The sequence below is a fragment of the Notolepis coatsorum genome (assembly GCF_963971535.1).
Source record: "Notolepis coatsorum genome assembly, chromosome: 9".
In the NCBI taxonomy this organism is placed as follows: Eukaryota; Metazoa; Chordata; class Actinopteri; order Aulopiformes; family Paralepididae; genus Notolepis; species Notolepis coatsorum.
Window position 1 is genome coordinate 22581423 of NC_140173.1, and position 23665 is coordinate 22605087.

At 46.3% G+C, this 23665-nt stretch overlaps 1 protein-coding gene across 1 annotated transcript in view; it reads left to right on the forward strand.

The window, feature by feature from the left end:
- LOC311234558 (uncharacterized protein) overlaps positions 1–23665 on the forward strand; it is a gene marked incomplete at its 3' end in the record, with an annotated part of 108630 nt that overhangs the window by 52735 nt on the left and 32230 nt on the right. Inside the window, exon 4 of the mRNA XM_084321807.1 lies at positions 23086–23196. Within this exon, the coding sequence (XP_084177933.1) occupies positions 23086–23196 (111 nt within the window). The remainder of the gene's footprint in view (positions 1–23085; positions 23197–23665) is intronic.

Below are 23665 nucleotides of genomic sequence, written 5' to 3' on the forward strand. Positions count from 1 at the left end.
GAGGGTCGCGAACTCCCCGACATCATCGCGGGACATCCGGCACTCCGGTCACCACTACGAGACCTCCGAAGACAGGGGGGCACGCAGAGGGGGTCGCAATCTCCCGGCCTTCGTCACGGGACGTCCAACACTCCGGTCAACACTCCAGGACAGCAAGTCATAGGAAGACAGGGAGACGGGACAGGCGTTAGACAGCTCATGAGATTGTAGTAGGCGGACATAGCAATAGATACAAGTGGTAGGCATATATGTGAATGGAGTAGATATATGAAGTAAGCGTATTATGTGAATAGAATAGAAGTACTTAACCCAGCAATGAAACCGCGTTGACTGTTAATCTGTTAACAGTCTGTTAATCAGTTGACAGGACCACGGACAGACGGCGGTGAATAACTGATCCAATGCCTCGGAGGTGCATGTAGAGCAGTCACTACAAGCTTGGCCAAGACCCCGAGGCATCCATCACCTTGGTCAGCGCCAGGAGACGGGTACTCAGAGAGAAGGGGGAGGGAGGGGGAGAGGGGGGGGGGGGGGAAGAGTTAGAGAGTTCCCATGTTTGTGGTGCTGCAAAGGAGCAGACATGTAGTACCCTGTAGTGCCATGTAGTACCCCGTAGTGCCATGTAGTACCCTATAGTACCCCATAGTGCCATGTAGTACCCCGTAGTATCCTGTAGTACCCTGTAGTGCCATGTAGTACCCTGTGGTGCCATGTAGAGCTATGTAAGCCATGTAGTACCCTGTAATGCCATGCAGTACCAAGTAGTACTCTGTGGTACCATGTAGTACCCTGTACCCTAACTAAACTACCCTATAGTAAACTACCCAGTGGTACCATGTAGTACCCTGTACCATAACTAAACTACACAGATTAATCTAAAGGTCAGTCCCCGACCAGGTGAGATCAAGGTAGGTTGAAGGAGAGAGAGAAAAGATGAGTCTTAAGCAGGGATTTAAAAGCTTCGACAGAGCAGGCGCCCCTGATGACGGCAGGTAATTTGTTCCACAGGTAGGGAGCGCGGTAGACAAAGGCTCTGTGGCCGGCGGATTTCTTTTTAACCCTAGGGGTCGATAGAAGCCCCGCATTTTGTGAGCGCAGAGCACGAGCGGGCGAGTATCGGGAGATGAGATCAGATAGATAGAGCGGTGCAAGCCCATTTAAAATTGTGTAGGTGAGGAGTAGCACTTTAAAGTCAGAGCGGGCTTGGATAGGAAGCCAATGTAGGGCGGACAAAACTGGTGTGATGTGATCAAATTTTCTAGTTCTAGTTAGTATCCGTGCAGCCGCATTTTGCACGAGTTGAAGATTTTTGATGCTTGAATTAGGTAGGCCTGAAAATAGTGCATTACAGTAGTCCAGACGTGATGAGACAAAAGCATGAATCAGGGTTTCAGCATCAGCCAGAGTTAAAATGGGGCGTATTTTTGCGATATTACGAAGATGGAAGAATGCAATTTTGGTGACATTTTTTATATGTGCATTAAATGAGAGGGAGGAATCAAAAATGACTCCGAGGTTTTTTATGGTGGAGCTCTGGGATACATGACAGGTATCAAAGTTGAGGGAGATGTCCTGAAACAGGCCTCTGTGGTTTGGGGGGCCAACAATTAACATCTCAGTTTTATCTGCATTAAGGAGTAGAAAGTTTTGCGACATCCATTTTTTGACGGCAAGCAAGCAGGCCTCAAGGTTTTGTAGTTGGGAGGAATCATTTGGCTTAATAGGTATATATAATTGGGTGTCATCAGCGTAAAAATGAAAGTTTATGCCAAATTTGCGTATGATATCGCCGAGGGGTAGCATGTAAATCGAAAATAGCAAAGGGCCCAGGACAGAGCCTTGTGGGACACCACATTGCACTGGGAGGGTCTCAGATGTTAAATCATTATAGACCACGCAGTGTGTTCTATCAGTTAAATAGGATTTAAACCAAGCTAGTGCGAGACCCCGAATGCCAACATGGTTCTCAAGCCGACCTAGAAGAATCGAGTGATCGATAGTGTCAAAGGCTGCACTGAGATCAAGCAATAAGAGCACAGAGGTGAGGTTTGAGTCAAGAGAGAGCAGTAAGTCATTTGTGACTTTGGTAACCGCCGTTTCGGTGGAGTGTAAGGCTCTAAAGCCAGATTGAAATGATTCATTAAGATTATTGTTTGATAAATGGTCAGTAAGTTGCGTTGCGACGATCCGTTCTAACACTTTGGATAGGAATGGGAGATTGGAGATAGGTCTGTAATTTTTCAAGATTAGAGGGTCGAGGTTCGGTTTTTTAAGTAATGGTTTAATGACGGCTGATTTAAAGGCCAGGGGCACCACGCCAGTAGACAAAGAGGTGTTGAAGATATTGAGTAGGGCAGGGCCTAGAGTTGGGAAGAGTTTTTTGATGAGAGTTGCTGGGAGAGGGTCAAACAGACAGGTTGAAGGTTTAGCCGCGCCAACCAGTTTAGAGAGGGCACTAAGTGAGACGTTTTCAAGGCAGCATAGCGTATGACTGGAATCAAAGTCAGGGGGAATGCCCGTCAAAGGTTGGGAGGGACTCTGATTGTTGAGTAAAGCAACAATTTCATCTCTAATGAGGTCAATTTTCTTGGTAAAAAATGTCATGAATTCGTTAGCCGAGAACGCATGGTTTAGGGCACTTGGTTGTTTCTGCGTAAGTTTTGCAACTGTGTCAAACAGAAACTTTGAGTTGTTTTTGTTTTAATTTATGAGCCTGGAAAAATAAGAGGTTTTGGCAAGTGAGAGTGCCTTTTTGTAGTTACGTAAACTATCATTCCAGGCGAGGCGGAATACTTCGAGTTTGGTCGAACGCCATTTATGTTCAAGTTTGCGACAAGCCTTTTTAAAGGAGCGCGTTTCCTCCGTAAACCAGGGAGTTAGTTTTTGCGGAGCACGTTTAATTTTAGGTTTAAGGGGAGCGACAATGTCGAGGGTGCTACGAAGGGCGGCATTAAGTTTGTCTGTAAAGAGATCAAGGGGGCCAGAGTAAGAGAGGAAGGGAGAGAGGGTGTCTGGTAGGCAGTTAACTAGAATTGGGACAGTTGAGGCGTTAATACGACGGCTCATGTAGGATTCTACACTGTCTGGGCGAGAAACCGTCAGATCAATTTGAAATTTGATGAGGTAGTGGTCTGAGAGAGCAGGAACATAGGGGGAGACGGTCAAATTTGACACAGTGAGACCGCGGGCTAGGACTAGGTCAAGGGTGTTCCCACCACTGTGAGTGGGTTGGTCAACGATTTGAATGAGACCGACAGAGTCAATGATGTCGGTAAAAGCCTTATTTAGGGGATCTAGAGTTTTATTGGAATGAATGTTAAAATCACCAACAATTAAAATGTTATCTGAGCGCATAACAAGCTCAGAGATGAAAGTTGAAAATTCATCTAGGAAGAGGGTGTAAGGGCCTGGGGGGCGGTATAGGACAGCCATTACAAAGGATGCAGTGGAGGTAGGAATCAGACCGCCACACTTTCTGTTGGGTGGAGAGGGATGCAACAGGAGCACCTCAAACGAGGAAAACTTACAGTTTGCGTCGGATGTAAAGTTGTGCTTAGAGTCATAAATTAGAGCAACTCCGCCTCCTTTCTTGGAGGTGCGTGCGATGTGGGAGCTACTAAAATTAGGGGGTGAGGCCTCGTTTAAGGGCAGAAAATCATTAGGTTTAAGCCATGTCTCAGTGAGGCCAAATAGGTCGAGACTATGGTCTGTTATCAGTTCATTTACCAAAAGAGCTTTGGTTGGCAGAGAGCGGATGTTGATAAGGCCAACCTTCACACTCTCTGTATACTTAGCAGCGCGGTTTTCAGCCATGTGGGTAGGTTTAATCGCAATTAAGTTGGCATGGTTTATCGCACAAGGACGAGCTGGGTAAAGCGGAGCGTAACGGGATATTCTAGTTTTGATTGGGTATACAGGTTTAGGGGTAGAGATAGAAAGAGAGGAGTGGGGAGCCTGGTGGAGGAGGGACCGAGCAAGAAAGGTATAAGGATTGGCAGGGTCCATCAGTTTAGCATGACTAGCAGGCTCGCTAAGAGCCTGCACCCTGGCATGCTTGTGGGGTGGCTGTCAGCCCGAAGCTATAATCTTGTCTATATTGCGAGATAAGAGAGAGGCGCCTTGCATGTTAGGATGCACGCCGTCCTTTCTCAGCAAGCCAGGGCGCCCCCAGAAAGAGGACCAATTATCCACGAACCCTAAGCCCTGTTCTTTACAGTATTTTTCCAGCCATCGGTGTAGAGAAGCTGTCCTACTCACGAACTCATCATCATGCCGGTTTACAGGCAGGGGGCCAGAGAAGATTACTCGATGCCGACTCATCTTTCTGGCGAGGTCAGAAAGCCTAACTATGTTGATCTTTGTGACCTCAGAGACTTTCATCCTACAGTCATTATTTCCGACGTGTATAACAATATGGTCGAATTTATCTTCAGTGGGTGTGATACGTGGGTTACCTTTTGCCTTGACTATGCTATTCGCCAGAAATCTCAGGTTGGCTTCAATGTCGGTAGCTCTGGCTCCCCCATAACATTTGATCTCGGCTGGCTTGTCTAGCAAAATATGCCGGGTGATGGAGTCGCCAATCACAAGGACGGAACGACGGGGTTGCAGTGGAACCGGCTGCGTACTGGGACCGGAACCCGCAACACGTGTAAAATCATGTTGCGGAGCAGGTGCTGTTGAGGCCGAGGCCGAGCGGTTACACTGCCGCTTCGTAGTGGGCGCAAAGGCCTTGTCCTGAGCACTATGTCTGGGACTCTCCAGACGAGAAGACCCCGCTAGAGGCTCCTCAGAAAAGCCTGTAGTGTCCAAGACGTCTAAAGCTGACTGTTTTCCTGACTCAAGTTCAAGGACACGACTCTCTAACAGAGTTAACCTTTCTAGGAGAGAGGGACAGACAGGACAGACAGAACACATAGCCATGCTTACACCAGGTAGAGCAGGAACAAATAAAGATACGAAGTACTATGGATCAACTGCTAAAGGCTATGTGTATGAAGCCGATTGAAGGTTTAGCTAATGAGCTAAAACCAGTGGGTCGAGTAAGTTGACAAGCTAACAAGGCAAGACCAGAAAATGCAGGTACAAAGGAGTGGCCTGCTAGAGGAGGGCAGGTGAGGGGCAGTAGATACTCTAGTGCACTCGGTTGCCTCCTCGGATAACTCCAGCAGGAAAACTCCAAGTCTTTGTCTGTCTTAGTCGGTCGCCGGCGCTCTGCTGGCGCTTCGATAGACTACACTTAAATCCCTATTGAATATTGTCCCACACCTGTAGGGGGCTAGTCTCTGACTGATTGGACTAATTACCACAGGCTGCTCAAGTCAAACCCAATGGGGTTGCACAGAGCCTGATTGATTAAGAACAAACAATTATCAAAATATACAATGGATTGAGTACTAACTTACATTACTCAGCAAGAACACAGTGAAGTCAGCTCAGGTTTTAGAGAAATGTGTGCACAGGCAAATGTATTTAACAAGCTTTGCCTCTGACTGATTGGACTAATTACCACAGGCTGCTCAAGTCAAACCCAATGGGGTTGCACAGAGCCTGATTGATTAAGAACAAACAATTATCAAAATATACTGACAAAATAGCCCATTTTGCGCAATCATAATTTTAAAGTTGGGAGTCGAGTGTGTGTAAAAAAGCCAGTGTTGGGACTAACGCGTTACAAAGTAACGCGTTACAGTAACAAAGTTACTTTTGGCGATAACGTTAGGTTATGACTATAACCAAGTTCTGTTAACACTTAGTGAACGCTCAGCGTTTCATGCATAATCTCGCTTCAGCGTATGCACACTGAATAAATTTCAAATGTACCTACATAAGCCGGGATGGGCCACACACTCATCTCCTTCCCAACAAATTTCATCACAATGAAAAATCAAGGGCCTGCAGCAGCGTCTAGACGCTGAGCGTTCACTAAGTGTTAACAGAACTTGGTTATAGTCATAACCTAACGTTCTGTGCCACACTAGCTCACGCTCAGCGTTTCATGCATAATAGGAGCTGAGCGGGAGCTAGAAGCTCGACAAATGTACCCTGCTGAGGCCCCCCACAACCATCAGACCAGGGAGGGCCGAGCCCCCCCGACCCACCCTAATGGAGGGCACCCCCCCTATTGGTGGCTTCACGGGAGGGCGACGGACCCGACCGTGCGAAGAGGCACTCAAGCAACTTAACGCACAGGGTGAGCAGAGCGTGGCTTGACCCCACGACTACACACACGCACAACCCGCATGCCACCCGGGAACGAACGGAGGAAACAACCTCGTTACTGCCCCCAGAATCACGGGGCCAAGGGCAAACCCAACCCCGTGGCAAGGCCGTAGCAGCGGAGCGCGAAGGAAGACCCAGACCCACCAAAGGGACTGGACCCCCTGGAACGGGGGCCCGGAGAAGTCCATGATGCCAGCATCAAGACCCCACCAGGTGGGCACTTAGTGACCCCGCCCCCCACATCGCCAGCGTATTCGGACAAAGGCCCCTCAGCCGAGCGGGCCCTGTCCCCCCAATAGTACACCGCCTGGCACACTGACCCTGCAACAGGCAGTCAGCATGGCCGTAAGCACACAAAAAAGGTTAACCAACGGAAGCAGGCAGCGCACCGGGGAAAAACCAGGCAACAGGCTATTAACCCCAGCCTGGAGACTGCGGACGAGACAGGCGCCAGAGGGGACAGCTGAACACAGCCGCCCCGGCGGAAGGAGCGGAAGCTGGCGGTGTTGCATGACCAAGCCTCTATTTAAAAACCCCCACCCAGAGGGGTTGAGGCAGAGAAGGCTGACATGATTGGCAGACGTCATGAACGTGCAGGGGCACCCTCAAACGGTGAACCCGGGAGTTGACACTTCTCCAACACACCAGGGAATCAACCACCTTGGTGTTACCCAATGCGGTGGTTGTTCCATAACCCCTCAAGAAAAAACTCAAACACACCTGCGGGTATACACCGGCTATACCGCAGTACAAGTGTTTCAGTTTTCAAAAAAGGGTTAACCCAGGCCTACGGGTCGACGAAACATTACCTCGGACCGGGCCTGGCGATACGGGAAGCACAGGGTCACCAGAGGAGGTCAAAGACCACCCCAACAGGCCCCTCTTCGCCAAGCGTGAGAGAGGAGCGAAAAAGAATGGAGAACCAGCCCCTAAGCACACCGTACTTGGTATTCCCAGGCGGTCTCCCAACCAAGTACTAACCAGGACCAACCTGTGTAGCGGCCGAGATCCGACGAGATCGAGCGTGTACAGGTTGGCATGGCCGTAAGCCATCACGACAGTGCTGAGTAAAAACATACCCAACCAGGGTCTCCATAGCGCTTAACCCTGTGACCCGGACCGACCTGGAATTTTTCCCCCTGAAAAAAGCCCAAGTCCCTCAGGGTACCAGAACAGCAGATCTGCATCCCCGGCGGACAACGGGTTCAACTGATCCGGACCAGCGTGACCAGAACCAGTCCCGTGCCCTAACCACGCCGACATGCCTACTCCAGGAGAAAGGGCAGATATGCGTGTCGATCTTAACATGAAAAGAAGGCGCCACCCAGACGTTCGGGCGAACCGCGCCTGGTGGCCCACCCCAAGGGCGTGAGACCCCTCTACATATGTTCAGATCCATTCCGTCATCATCCCCCAGACATGAACGAGAATCCGTCGAAAACCAACCCAGGTCGTGGGATTTGGTCGTCGGAAGAGGAAAAACCCCCATCTCAGTTGCTTTATAAAAACGCTGTTTTAACCACAAGCAACCAAGGCGTGCCAGTCAGTCGCCTGTTTACAGCGAGCTAGCACTATACGTGCGTTGGGACACACCCCCATCAATGAACAGGCTATTTAGACCCGTCATTGAATCCCCAAGGCGCCCAGGGGAACGACAAGAGGGGTGTGACACTTCCTAACTCCAACACTTTTTGAATAGAAAAGAAGGAAACATCAACAGTATGTATCCCAGTCTACACAGCCGGGGGTAAAAAAATTTCACATTTTTACATCCCACCACCCTCCCATAGGAAGGAGACGGGGATCCCCAGAGAGACTTCCCACGCGAGCTGTACAGATTGAAAAGAATATATTGCACCTTGAGCCATGTAAAAAATTGGTTTTAGGGCTCTCCGGGGAAGAGGCACTGAACCCATACACACTCAATAATCGAATTGAATCGAATACATATACAATAGAATAGGACACCTTCTAGAGGGTCCACTCACTTTGACAATCTGAGGAGGAAGGCTCTGTACTCTGATGGAGGCTCCCTCACATGGAAGAAGGAGTCCGAACTCACAGAAGACCCGAATAGGCGCTTGGTGAGGAGGAGCCCTGACCACCCCCCTGAAACAGATCCATCACATGGACCTGAACAGCACACGGAAGTCCTACCAACAGAGACGCGCACAGTGACGTACTCTATGGCGGGGGAATTCCTGCGGTGCACACGCCCAATATACCAGGCCGTGGGACCAGGAAACTCCCCCCCCCCCCCCCGTAACGTGCCGAACCGCCACGTGACGGGAACCTTGAAGGACAGGGGGTGTACCCCTGACCGACAGAAACAAGGAGGAGAGGAAAGGTTACCAGTTCACCCCTTTACGACCCCACACCCATGATACGATGTAATGACAAAAAGAGAATATGACACAGTCATAGTCAGCTCTATGAAGCGTTTGACAGCTCCACACAGCGCATGAGCTAACCTGCTATCTGATTTTTACTAAGGAAAAAACACAGAATAGAGAGGGCTCTAAGAGCCCCGGTCCAACATACACATGTGCTTCTGTGGCCAGTCCAACCCAGTTGTAGGTCACATGACACACACAACCCATCATCACCTACAAAAAATGGCAAAAACACTCTACAGAGGAACGCCGTTTTTCATAATGAGAGAATACATAATTCTCGATTAGTATCGGCCACAGGCCTTGCTAAGCACACACGACAGCGACCAAACAATTTTTTCTTTTAGGAAAATAAAGTTTCTCCAGCAGTTTTAGCACAACCTCAGCAATCAAGCTAAGGGTTACATCGCATCCCTACCACACAAAAAGACACAATGTAGTGCAACATGTCTGATAGGAGGGTGAAAAAGTCCCCAGGGAACCGGGGGGAAACACAATCCTCTTATTTTACCCTTAATACGGCCAGTTAAAACAGGAAAACCTGTTAATATGTGAACACTGTTCATTGTCATCACAGGCTGAGAAAAGAACATTCTTTTACTCACTTGTCACTAAGCATAGCTTCATAGGTTAGTTACCTTAGTTGTGAGTACACGGTACATATAAACACACATGATGTTTCTCACACAACAACCAGATCATTTTCTGTAACAACCCGATTTGCACGGAGAAGCTAACTGCCAGTGACAAAGACAGTCCACACATAACTCGCGTCGTATCCTAAATGCATTGCAGCAACACACGTTTTGGGAAAACATCGTTATTCACAAAACATTTAGAAAGGTAAAGACCAGAAGACGTGTTATAAGGTCCGGTCAAACCTTGTCCTACCCGGAACGTAGATCAGCGAAGTGCAGTCAAGATACCATAGGAACACAGCCGCTCCTGTGTTGTTCGAACTGGGCAGCGTCGCCGCTCCAACCGGCACTACAGTCCTCTTTGTTGACGCAACCTTGCCGTCCTGGCTCAGGGCAGGGTCGACGAACATCTCCTGTCAAAGACGACGTCGTAGTCCAGAGTGTTTAAAAACATGTTATAATCAAAGCACGTTCAACAGAGTAGCATTAAGCTAACGGCCGCTCCAACCGTTCGGGCGCTACTGCCCCTGCTCGCGAGACGCCGAGCTAACGGCGCACGCGACCAGAAGCGAGCTCGCGGCGGCGCGCGAGGAGCTAAAGCTATAGCAGCAAGCTAACGTTACCTAGTGATCACGACATGCTAGCGCCGCAGCTAACAGCTGACTGGCTAACAGTAGGCCCACCTAAGTAGGCCATGCAGCGATCCCAGCAGGCTAACGCAGCAGCTAACAGCTGACTGGCTAACCGTAAGCTAAGCAGCTATCACCTGAACTTGTATACAATGACATAACACTCACCCAGACAGGCCGCCGTTCTGAACCTCTCCTCACTTTTTTAGAGAAAAGAGAAACAAGATGTCAACACTGCTTTACAACGGTGATTTTACCAACACCCGACGGAATCAGCACAATACCAAACTGGCCTGTGTAGCTGACTTGAACATGGATCTGCCGCTATCGCACATCCATGCACATATCTCCTCGTGAAGGAATACTCTCATTTGGATATGAAAGAAGGGGCTTAACACGGGACAGAGAGAAATCCACTCGTCCAGAAAACACAGGGATCACCAGTGTTAATGGTCGCGGCCCACTAGTTAAACTAAAATGGCTTCAGACCAAGGTCTCCTGTCGTCTAGGAGACTGAACAAAGGACCCTAGCCTGGGGCCGGTTTTCATAACATTGTCAATTAGTCCCCATAGCACTAACAGACAAGTGGAGCCTGCCAGCAAAACACTACTCACCCAACCTGGAACGCACCGCTTCTCACAACAGCGGCACGCCACTACAGTTCCTGCACCGCCGGAGGGTTTCACTCCGTCCAGCCGCATCAAAGAAGACTGTAGCTGGGAGGTATGTAGCGGCGTGAACCCCCAATACGAAACCGGTGGAGTTTGTGGAATGATCACCATCTTCCAGACACTCCAGTACGAAGACAATATCGCCGTATTTTCTCGTTTTAAAATAGTGAGAGAGAAAATAAAGATATGATGTCAACGTATTCTCCTTATTCTTCCTTTCCTTAGAGCAATATTTTTCTCCACGTCAAGTGGGCATATGAGCAACACGTTGCTTGTGATGAAATTTGCGAAGGAGATGAGTGTGTGGCCCATCCCGGCTTATGTAGGTAGGCGGATGGGGGTGTGGCCAGATGAATGCTGGCATTTAAAGGTACATTTGAAATTTATTCAGTGTGCATACGCTGAAGCGAGATTATGCATGAAACGCTGAGCGTGAGCTAGTGTGGCACAGAACTAGTACTCTAACGCATTACTTTTGAAATTCAGTAACGCTACTTACGTTACTGAATGGTTTGTTAGTTCGTTACTGCGGTCTTTTTATGTAGATTCATAGCGAGCTTCCTTATTTCGCCTGCGTTTGTTTTGTTTACTGTAGAGAGCGTCTATTTCTTTCCGTAGCCGCATTTCTGATTGGCCACTGACTGACGTTCTCTGACCAGAGAGCGTCAGTCAGTGGCCACTGGCCAATCAGAAATGCGAAAACCAGAAATGCGGCTACGGAAAGAAATAGACGCTCTCTATAGTAAACAAAAGTCAGGAGGACGCTCGCTATGAATCTACATAAAAATAACGCAATAACGAACTAACGAACCATTTAGCAACTACTTGGAGAGATAATTAATATACAACATGGAAACGAGATAAAGAACATGTTTGAGGCGGGGCTGCTGGAGTCAGCTGGACTAACGTAACGTTACATCTCGACCGGACCACCGCAGACTTTGGTGAGTGCATGCCAATGTGTTCACTGAAACTCAAGTTGATCAACGGATTTTGACTGTACGAAATCTGCCAGGGAATCTCATAATACTAATCAAACAATATAAATATAGTCCTTTCATGCACAATTGATATCCTAACTATTCTAACGTTGCAATGCTTTGATTGTTATCTTAAACACCGTTGCAAGATGGTTATAATGAAACGCTCCGGCGACATCAAGGCTGTTCCTTCAACCGGCGCACTTATTATATCGACTCGGGACAACATTTGTTTGTGTCAGATTTGTGAGTACAGTATGTCTTTGATGCAGCTTGGTGAGAGCAGTATGTAGTGAGTACAGTATGTCTGTGATGCAGCTTGGTGAGAGCAGTATGTAGTGAGTACAGTATGTCTGTGATGCAGCTTGGTGAGAGCAGTATGTAGTGAGTACAGTATGTCTGTGATGCAGCTTGGTGAGAGCAGTATGTAGTGAGTACAGTATGTCTCTTATGCAGCTTCGTGAGAGCAGTATGTAGCGAGTACAGTATGTCTTTGATGCAGCTTGGTGAGAGCAGTATGTAGTGAGTACAGTATGTCTCTTATGCAGCTTCGTGAGAGCAGTATGTAGTGAGTACAGTATGTCTTTGATGCAGCTTGGTGAGAGCAGTATGTAGTGAGTACAGTATTTGTGTTTGTATAGACCACATTGCTTAGCAGAGTTCAGTGATGTGAATGGAAACTGTTAAGTTGATCAACCGATTTTGAGTATCTGGGGCATGGGACTTGGGAGCAATTTTTTTTTTTTAATAATAACTAAATAGTTACTTTTCACAGTAACTCATTACTTTTGGGTGTAAGTAACTAGTAAAGTAACGAAGTTACTTTGAAATGAAGTAACTAGTAAAGTAACTGAGTTACTATTTTTCAGTAACTAGCACAACACTGGTAAAAGCACAGCCCCCGCTCCCCGTCCAGACGGAGAGAGGAGAGAGAGATTAGAAAACGGTTTGCGACGTTTAAATTCCTCCGTTGCCATTTGACTTGGACATGCAAACGAAATCATTCGAAAATGCAATGTTCCCGTTTTTCCCCTCATGTAACCGCAGCCTTAGGTGTAACGTGCTGTTGTAGTGTTATGATTTGTGTATGTTAGTTAGTATGTATCTATTAGGGGTGGGAATCACCAGAGGCCTCACGATACGATACTATCACGATACTTGAGTCACGATATGATAGTATTGCGATACTAAATATATTGCGATATTAATATTGTGATATATTGCGATTAGGGATGCCCCGATCGATCGGCCAGCCATCGGTATCGGCCGATATTCAGTATAAATATGAGATCGGTGAATTCCGATAATGCTTTATTTTCGCCGATCGTGAAAACCGATCGAAAACATGATCCAATTCTCAGCGGAGTTCTCACTCGCTGACTTCTCTCTCAGGCACACAGCTGCTGCTGCTGCAGCGTACTGCCCCTCCCCGTCCCAGACCTGTCATGTCAACAAGCTCCGGCAATAGACTAGTGCATGATACCTCGTGAGCTAACGTTAGCTACCTAGCTAACGTTACTGTTTAAACAAAATGACCCAGTCAACTATTCACTTTTAGTTTAATACATGAGGCATTGTCTAACGTTATCTAGCTGGCTAGCTACTGATAGCTCCTGATATCAACAAATGCTCCTCCGTCAATAGTCTAGTGCATGAGACCTCCGTTAGCTAGGTAGCTAACGTTAGCTCACGTTAGCTCACTGTTTAAATGAAATGACCCAGTAAACTAAATAGTTCACTTTAGTTTAATACATGAGGCGTTGTCTAATGTTATCTAGCCGGCTAGCAGTAGCTACAGATAGCTCCTGATATCAATGTCTTATAACATAATTGACATTCGTTTTTGCAGCTGTTGGCTAATTAGCTATCATGCTTCATAACTGAACACATACGTTTCAGACCCTGTTAGTCAAGTTGAACTATCGCTCTGACTGGGACTGATTTGACCAAAGCAGAGTATACAAACAGACAGTGGAGCTGTTTGCAGATAGCGAGCATTTTGACTTGTTGCATGGTGGCGATGTCTCGCAGATAATACAACTACAAGTATAATTATATAATATATATATTTTATAAAAAAAAAAAAAAAAAAATTATATATTTAAAACATATTTTTTTATAAAAACAAAAACGATCGGTATCTGCAGTGTATCGGCCAATATGGCTCAGAGACGATCTGTGATCGGTATCTGTGGCAAAAAACGTGATCGGGGCATCCCTAATTGCGATTTATTACCTTTTTTCAACTGCAAAGTAAAACTTTGTCAACATGTTTTATCTAATAAAATAGAACAGTCTGTTCATTTCACTTCAATCATTTGTATTGCAGAACATGGTATTTTCTCAAGCAGAGAGATGTAAACACTGTAATCTGTGTTGCATGTATACCTGACAAACTGAACTGTTTATATTACAGTCATATTCCAACTTAACTGAATGCACATGCGTGTGTGTGGACTACTGTACTACTGTTTCCCTGTGGTTCTGTTTCTTTGTTTTTCTTTGTTTCTTTTTTGCCTATTGTCAGCGACTTTGGGTCTTTGAAAAGCGCTATACAAAATAAATGAATTATTATTATTATTACTATTACAGGTATTGAAATGAACAATGCAACTTCCTTATAGGAAAAAAATTATTTTATAATTTTTTTTATGAACAATTAAATATCGATACAGTATCGCGATACTACTACGTATCGATTCCCCCCCCCACCCCTATGTCTATGTTTTCTATTTATAGGGGAAACACTGTATTCTATCTATACACAACATATATTCTGTCTATTATTGCATTAATATTGCAACTTGTGTAAGGTAGTGTCATAACAAAGCCAATAAAGTAATATAATGTCTTCACGCCCGATTTATTTTCTGGCCTGTGGTATTATGAGGTCGGGTTTAGCAGCTAGTACAGTGTTTCTCAAAGTGGGGGGCGCGCCCCCCAGGGTGGGCGCAGAGGCATGACAGGGGGGGCCTTGAGATTTATTAAAAAAAAAAAAAAAAAAAAAAAAAAAAATTTTTTTTTATATTATTACAGAAAATTGTCACTAAAGTGCTATCTGTTGCAGCTGCACTGTTCTCCATGAAAATACCATTTCTCAAAATCTGAAAATCATTATTTAATAAAACACAGAAAAGGATCACCAAGTTACTCTGGATAAAAAAAACCTTTACAGACAACATTGAGACAAAGCTTCCTGACACATCTCCATCCAAACTCTTGGAAGAACTCTTTGAAATCTCATCTGATACCACCTGGAGAGCTAGTTTCAGAGTGTGGTGCTGAGTACCAAGTATCTCATCTCATGGCCCACCAAGTATCTCATGATGCAGCAGTTAAGGTGTTGATACCATTCAGCACCACATACAGTATCTGTGTGAAGCTGGCTTTTCATCCATGACAGCTCTGAAAACAAAATATAGGGCCAAGTTGAGCCTTGAGGATGACATGCGTGTTGCCTTAACAGCAATAAAGACTGTTTGCTTATTTCCTATGTTCGCTTTGTAAATTCCCAGTCACTGAGTGAAGATCTGCTGTTTTGCAAATATGTCAAAAACAGAGCGACAGCTGATGAGCTCTTCAAAATGATTGACAGTTACCTGACAGAACATGGACTGAAATGGGAGAACTGTGTGGGCTTTTGCTCTGACGGTGCGCAGGCCATGGCAGGGAAAAGGAGGGGGCTACAGGCGCACATCAAGGGGGTCTCGCCAAACGCGCAATGGACGCTCAGACACTGAGTGAATTCTGGCTTGGTGTGGAGAGGGAGCATCCACTCATAGGGCAGAGGGCTGTGGGCATCCTTCTTCCCTTCGCCACATCCTATCTCTGTGAGATTGGATTTTCAGCTGTTGCTTCACTGAAGACAAAGCACAGGTCTAAGCTCAACATTGAGCATGACTTGAGAGTGGCAGTATCAAGCCTGCAACCTCGTTTTGAAAAGACGAGTTCTGGGAAACGCAAGCTACTGCATGGTTTGTGCAGGCGGAGGCGCAGTTTGCAATAAAGAAAATAACGGAGGATGACACCAAGTACTATCACGTTGTCGCTGTGCTGGGGTCTAACACGGCAGCCAGAGTGGTGAGTCTACTCACAAACCCTCCGGCGCACGACACATATGGCACGCTGAAGGCACACTTGTTGAAGTGTTTTGAACTATCTGAGGTGGAACGAGCTAACCGGCTGTTTTCATTGCAAGGTCTGGGGGCGACAGTAAACCGTCCAAGCTTATGGATAGGATGCTGGCGTTGATGGGAGAGCATGAGCCCAACCACTTTCTCTTCAGACAGCTGTTCTTACGCCAGTTACCGGCTCAGGTAAGGGCCGCCTTGGCAAACACAACAATAAATGACTGCCGTATGTTAGCCGCGGAGGCGGATAAGTTATTTTTGGCCAGCCAGCAACAACACTGTACGGCCGTGTTCTACCATGACCAACCCTCTTCCTCTCACCATGGGGATTATACCGTCGCTGCTGCGGTGGCAGCCCCTCGCCAGCAAGGGAGAGACACTGGCTGGTGTTTCTTTCACACCTAGTATGGAGCCAGGGCTAACCAATGCCGTCCCCCATGTACTTACAAGGGGCCGGGAAACGCCCGGGCCGGCGCTCAACAGTGGCCATGAACGTTGGTGGGGCCGGCAGGCTACTGTTTATTCGGGACAACATCTCAGGCAGGCATTTCATGTGCGACACAGGGGCACAGAGAAGTGTGCTGCCTGCGTCAAGGGTGGACACCCTGGCCGACGGACATGGGCTCCCTATGGAAGCTGCCAATGGTACTACAATCCGCACGTATGGCAGTAGGCTAGTGGAGCTGTGTTTTGGTGAGCGGCGGTTTAGCTGGGACTTCATCACTGCTGATGTGTCTGTGCCCCTGCTGGGTGCTGATTTTCTGTGTGCTTATGGATTGTTGGTGGATGTCAGGAACAATCGCTTGATCGACGCCACCACCTTTTGTTCATTTGAATGTACTGTCGGGGCAGCGCCTCCTGTGGGTTTGTCTAACATGTTGTCTGTTACAGATGAGTTTCACCAGCTGCTAGCCGAGTTCCCTGTCCTTACCCAGCCCACTTTCTCGTCCTCCACCAGTAAGCACGGTGTGGAGCATCACATCGCTACGGCAGATGCGCCAGTCTACTCCCGGGCTCGGCGCCTAGATCCTGCCAAGCTGGCCGTTGCCAAGGCAGAGTTTTCCAACATGGAGAACCTGGGTATTATCCGTCGTTCTGACAGCACGTGGGCCTCACCCCTTCACATTGTCCCCAAGGCTGCCGGCGGGTGGCGCCCGTGTGGCGATTACCGCCGCCTTAACGAGGTAACTACACCGGATCGATACCCGGTTCCACATATTCAGGATTTTTCCACCCACCTGGCCCGGAAACTCATATTTTCAAAAATAGATTTAGTTCGAGGTTACCACCAGGTGCCGGTCCACCCAGAGGACATCCCTAAGACGGCGGTGATTACTCCCTTTGGTTTGTTTGAGTTCTTGCGCATGCCATTTGGGCTTAAAAACGCAGCACAGACATTTCAGCGCTTGATGGACTCTGTGTTACGGGACCTGCCTTTTTTGTTTGTCTACCTAGATGACATCTTAGTCGCCAGTACCACCAAGGCAGAGCACTTGTCCCATCTCAGGACCCTTTTCCACCGACTCAGTCAGCATGGGCTCATAGTTAACCCAGCTAAATGTCAGTTTGGGCTGTCTAGGATCGATTTCCTCTGGCACCACGTCACCAAAGATGGGGCAGTTCCCCTCCCATCTAAGGTGGACGCCATACCAAATTTTCCACTGCCACCCACCATCAAGGCTCTGCAAGAGTTCCTTGGCATGGTAAATTTTTACCATCGGTTTGTCCCCCGGGCTGCTCAGCTAATGCGACCTCTGTACGAGGCTCTCAGGGGTAAAATCGCCAAACATGTGGTGGACTGGACGGACGAGAGACGCAAGGCGTTTGTCGATACTAAAACCGCCCTGGCCAATGCAACCAGGCTGGCACACCCACTTCCCAACGCCCCTGTTGCCATCACCACTGATGCTTCAGACTATGCTGTTGGAGCGGTATACGAACAGTGGGTGAGTGGGGCTTTTGATGGGGAGCTCCTCGCCGTCCATGTTGGTTTAGACCAGGGCTATTCAACTGGCGGCCGGCCCGCGGGATGATTCTGACCGGCCCGCCAAAGATTACATGATAATAATTTTTTTTTTTTCATGTCAACGGTAACACGCACAATTGAGCCAAAAGTCACTCAATTAATCACAGATTACATTGATAAATTGAGGGAAAACTTTGCAAGTCGATTTGATGAATTTGACATGTCCAGAGAATTGATGCATTTTGTGAGCAACCCATTTCCCAATCTAGCTGCTATTTCCACAAAAGGACAAGAGTTCCTTGCATCACTTCACATTTATGAAGGTCTCCTGCAACTTGAAATAATTGACATGCAAGCATCATCTGCTCTGAAGCAGGCACTTGAGAATGAATCCACCACAACATTTTGGATAAAGTGTATTCATGTCAAGACATTCCCCAAAATAAAAACGCTGGCAATATCTGTGCTAACAATGTTTGGCTCAACATACACCTGTGAATCCAGTTTCTCTCACATGAATGCCATTAAAACAAGCAACCGTGCCTCCTTGACAAATGAGCATTTGCATCACTGTTTGCGGGTAGCCCTCACTTCCTATGAACCCTCTTTCTCTGCCATTGCCCAGTCAAAGAAGTGCAATCGCTCTCATTAGATGTGTGTATGTAGGCTAGGCCTGTCTGCCCCCCACCCCCCTGATGTTTGAGAGTTAAGAGTGGACAATAAGTGCTAATAAGATGCTGTGATTTGCTGTTGTTGCACAGACATGAAGCACTTTTTCATAAGCTCAGCTGCACTATAAATGTGTTTTTTTGTTCAAGTGTTGATGTTAGAATGTTCAGATGCACATCATGCACTTGTTTGTTTTTTATTTTATTTTTATATTGAAATGTTGAAGAGGAGATGTTGCAGTTGTTGCACAGTCATAAACGAAGCACTTTTTGCAGGAGATGTTGCAGATGTGGCACATAAATGAAGCATTTTTTTGAAAAGTATACTACTTTTTCAATGTAGTTAAATAAAAGTTGTGAAAATGTGGTTGCGTGTTGTGTCAAGTGTACATATATTCATAGCACGGGGAGGTGCCGTGTCAGTCCGGCCCCTGGCCCCTTGGGTTTCTGACAATGTGGCCCCCTGAACAATTTAGTTGAATAGCCCTGGTTTAGACTATGCACGCATGGCCTCAGACCAGGTTTCTGACCTGGACGTTCAGGCCTACAGGACGGCCATCACAGTGGCATTTAATGAGGCTAACGGCACACTCCTGTGCGACGTTTCCACGGGACGCCCGCGACCGGTGGTGCCCAGCAGTTGGAGACATCATGTTTTTGACATCATACATGGTCTCTCTCACCCCGGAAACAGGGCATCTCAAAAACAGGTGGCAGCCAAGTTCATTTGGCACGGGCTGAAAAAGGATGTGAGCGGGTGGGTTAAGACCTGTGTGATGTGCCAGCGCGCTAAGGTACACCGCCACATTAAAGCTCCTTTGGCCCAGTTCTCCGTGCCCGAAAGGAGGTTTGACCATGTGAATGTGGACCTGGTGGGTCCATTGCCCCCATCGCATGGTTTCACATACCTCCTCACGATGGTGGACAGAACCACTCGGTGGCCAGAGGCCGTTCCGCTGTCATCCACAACGTCCACTGATGTGGCCCGGTTCGGTGCTCCGTCTGACCTTTCGTCGGACCGCGGACCTCAGTTCACCTCTGAGCTTTGGTCCGAGATTGCCAGAAACTTAGGCGTGAGACTGCACCGCACTACCGCTTATCACCCGCAGGCTAACGGTTTGTGTGAGTGGTTTCACCGGTCCATGAAGGCCTCTCTCCGAGCTACCGTTAGCTATGGCTGTTGGGTCGACAGGCTCCCGTGGGTCATGTTGGGTCTCAGGACCGCCCCCAAGGAGGATCTCCAGTCATCGTCGGCTGAGCTGGTCTATGGCCAACCGCTGCGGGTCCCCGGGGAGTTTTTACCTGACACCACAGACCCCTGGTCTGCAACCCAGCAGCGCGTTTCAAACTTGGAGAACGCTAGGGCATTTGTGCCGGTCCCCACCTCGCAGCATGGTTTGCCACAGACTCCTGTTCCACCCGGCCTCCAGGCGACGGAATATGTGTTCATACGGCACGATGCCCACCGCAGGTCCTTTCAACCCCCCTACGATGGCCCGTTTCGGGTCCTACAGACGGGAAGTAAGACCTTCGTGGTGGACGTTGGCGGTAAACCGGAACATGTCTCGGTGGACCGGCTTAAGCCAGCTCACTTGGATGTGGATCACACCGTGGCACTCGCTCAGCCCCCGCAGCGGGGGCGACCTTCCTGTGTTAAACCCGTCACCCTAAATCACTTTTTGAAAATATGAGTCCCTCACCGCCCAATAGGCACCTTGCCCCTTGCCCTCCTCGCCACCGCAAGGCCCCAGGGGGTCCCACGGTAGCTCATATGCCGGCTCCAGTTGTTCGGAGCCGTTATGGTCGGGAGGTCTGTCTACCGACCCTTTTTGTGAGTTAGTAGGGTGAATTCTGGGGGGACATATGTAGTGGGCACTTACATGGACACTTACATGGACTGGACATAATCCACCTACACTGTCACTTTAAGGACACGGGGCATTGTGGGTAGCTGGAGCGGCCATATGAACTCTTGGTTTGGTTTGTTGTGGTATCCACGCTATGCTAATAAATGATGCACACTGATGTGTGGTCAAAGAAACTTCACTCTCTTTGGTCGTGATTTCCCGTCTCCTACACTATCACCAGTCAGAGGCAAGTCTTTGTGTTTAAAAGCAGCTCTTTCTGTGTAGAGAATTCAGTTTGTATTGACACAGCAGAAGCCAATACTTTGGTTGAACAACATTGAATCCTACTGCATGCTACCCGTTTGACAGCCTAAAACTTAAACATTTAAACTTCCTACCTAGAAATGCTACCTATATAGGAAGCTTCCTTGCATTTGACACACAGGGATTGAACTACAATTACCTAGGCAAAGGGGACATGAATCAATAATGTATAAACATGAATAAAATATTAAAAGTAAATTTTGTAAATTTTTGTAAATTTTCTGTAAATTATTATGAAGCAATCTTATAAACATAAACAACCAATGTAATTGGCATAATGTTGTGCCACAGCAAAAAGCACTGACAACATTGCATTAATATTAGAGTTTAAAACATTCATCTCAACATAAACTAACTAGCCCATATTTCTTGGGTTTCAAAGTTTTGATAATCCAGCCAGACAAAGTCGGCCATTTGCTGAGCTACAATTAACAATTTAACAAACAAATGAGTTAAGTCACAGGGCCGTTTCTTGCCATATGTGGACTATGCGGTTGCATAGGGCCCCCGAAGCCACCAGGGGGCCCCCTAAACTGAATTGTATAACTGTAGATTGTATAGTATAGCATTGTATAGTAGTGTGCATAAGACCCAGTGCCTCATCCGTAGCTAACAGTGTATTGCACTATCGCAGGACCTTAGCATGTCTTACCATGCTTTTTGTAAACTTCATGTACATATACCTTAGGGGTGTAACGGTACACAGAAGCCACGGTTCGGTACGTACCTCGGTATTGGGGTCACAGTTCGGTACAACAGAAAAAGAATTATAATAATTACCGCATATAACATTTACAAAAAATTGTATATATTATATTTATGATAATAATAATTATTATTATTAAATAGAATAATTTTCTATAGGCTTGCCGTGGTAGTCAGTGATACTGGTGTCATTCTGTGTTCAGGCATCCACTTGCCTACTGCCCCTTTAACAACTTATCCTTGCGCATCCTTAAGTTTCAGTTTCACTTCCAGAGAGAATTAACTTCACGACGAGACTGAATACTAGAGAACAGATGACATGTTACTTACAACAATGGCAGAGGATTATTTGGATTTAAATACAGTGGAGCTCAGATTATCTGTCCGGAAAAGTATGTTTCTTTTTTTAATTTGATTGTGGGGAGAATGTTGATGTGTTTGTTGGCGTGTGTGTGTCGGCGACGCGTGTGTGTGTCTTTCCATTGGTTTCATTTGGTTAACGTTATTGAGCGAACAAGAAAACGACCCTGCAGCTGTTCCAATGTAAATGTGCCTTTCTCGTGCACTTTCGCCCGCTCTGAACTGAAGTCGGAGAGGGAGGGATGCGGAGCGTTTTGCACGCGCTCCCGACTGCGTGCGTGTTTCCCCACGCGCGCCGTGTGTGTGGGGTGCTCCGTGTCCCTCTCTGTCCCTCTCCCTCTCTCTCGCTCGCTCGTCACAGTCTGTATCCCGACTGTGACGGTGTGCGCGCGCTGTTCTCACATGTGCGACTGGTGTGTTTGCGCTGAGGCGTATTTGTCGTATGGCGCGCATACCGCACAGTGATGGCCGTACCATAAATTTGCGGGACGAATACACGTACCGTTACACCCCTAATATACCTGATATGTCTTTATTCTTATTACTTGTATTATTGCACAAATGTCTTTTTCTCATCCTATTGGATTCTTATTATTGTATTATTGTTTTATGGCATTATTGTATTATTGCACAATCGTTGCGGGCAATACCCCCCGCATTTCACTGTATACTTGTTAGTGTTGTCACGATACTGGAATTTCAAACTTCGATACGTTACCTTGAAAAGTATCGATATTCTGTACCATTTCCGATACCACGGGGGAAAAGGTTAAATCTTAAAATGTAAAAAGAAAAAAAGAAAATTGCTTTTGTTGCTGGTTGATTCTCCTCAGCTTCTCTCTGGTACTATAAGAGAAGATAAATATAACACTTTTAAAACCCTTTGTTTATCTTTAGATCACACATTTAAAAATAACTGTTCATCTCACTTCAATAATTTTTATTGCAGAACATGGTATTTTCTTAAACAGACAGATGTAAACACTGTAATCTGTGTTGCATGTACCTGACAAACTGAACTGTTTGTATTACAGTCATATTCCGACTTAACTGAATGCACGTGTGTGTGTGTGTGTGTGTGTGTGTGGACTACTGTACTATTACAGGTATTGAAATGAACAATGCAAATATATATATAATTTTTTTATGAATAATTAAATATCGATATTTCGGGAAATTAGTATTGAAACCGTTTTAAATATTCAGAATCGATATGTATTTTTTCGATATTTTTGACAACACTAATACTTGTATGTCGTGACAAATAAAACTCTTGACTTGACTACATTTGAAAAAATTTAAATCACTCGCGCGTTGAGTGAAAGCACCTATATGCAATTTTTTTTAAGGAATTATAATATATATATATATTTTTTGTTATACTGTATATATACTGTAGGGATGTAACAAATCATCAGCTTAAACAAAATTAACCGATAGGCTACTGCTTATGACCGCAAGTTTTATTTTCTTTATATATATAAAAAAAACTTAAATGTAATTAAACCGTGGCATTAAAAGGTCTTAATCTGAATGTACTAATACCTGTAGACACCCTGCTTCAACTGATGATTAAGAAAGAAGAGGCTCAGGACACGCTAGACCCACCCAAGGATACTTCCTTTGAGATGAAGGAGGAGCCCACAGACCACCAGGATATCAGTATGTTACCTTTCTTTCTCTTATCTTGATTCTGTCTTCTCCTTCCTCTGCTCTATCATATTTGTATGTCTTTGTCTCCATAGCTTTGTCTCTCATTCTTTCATTTCATCAAACTCTGTTCACATGTAGCCTAACTATTTGGTGCACTTTATTTTGCTGTCTGCCTCTGCCCCAGATCTACCCTCTCAAATTCCTATCGGCTACCAAGAAACATGTTAATTTAGTCAACAAAAATTATGAGGAAAGATGTTCGTCAACAAAGGTTTTTTTCATGACAACGAGACGTGACGTCACGTTATTGAAGACCATGTGACGCTAACGTGACTAAATAGTTAATTAAATATTAGTGCTGTCAGGCGATTAAAAAAATGTATCTAATTAATTACAGGATTTGTAATTAATTAATCAAATTAATCTCATTTTAATCACATAACCATTTTATGCCTGATATTCTATAATCATATTTCAA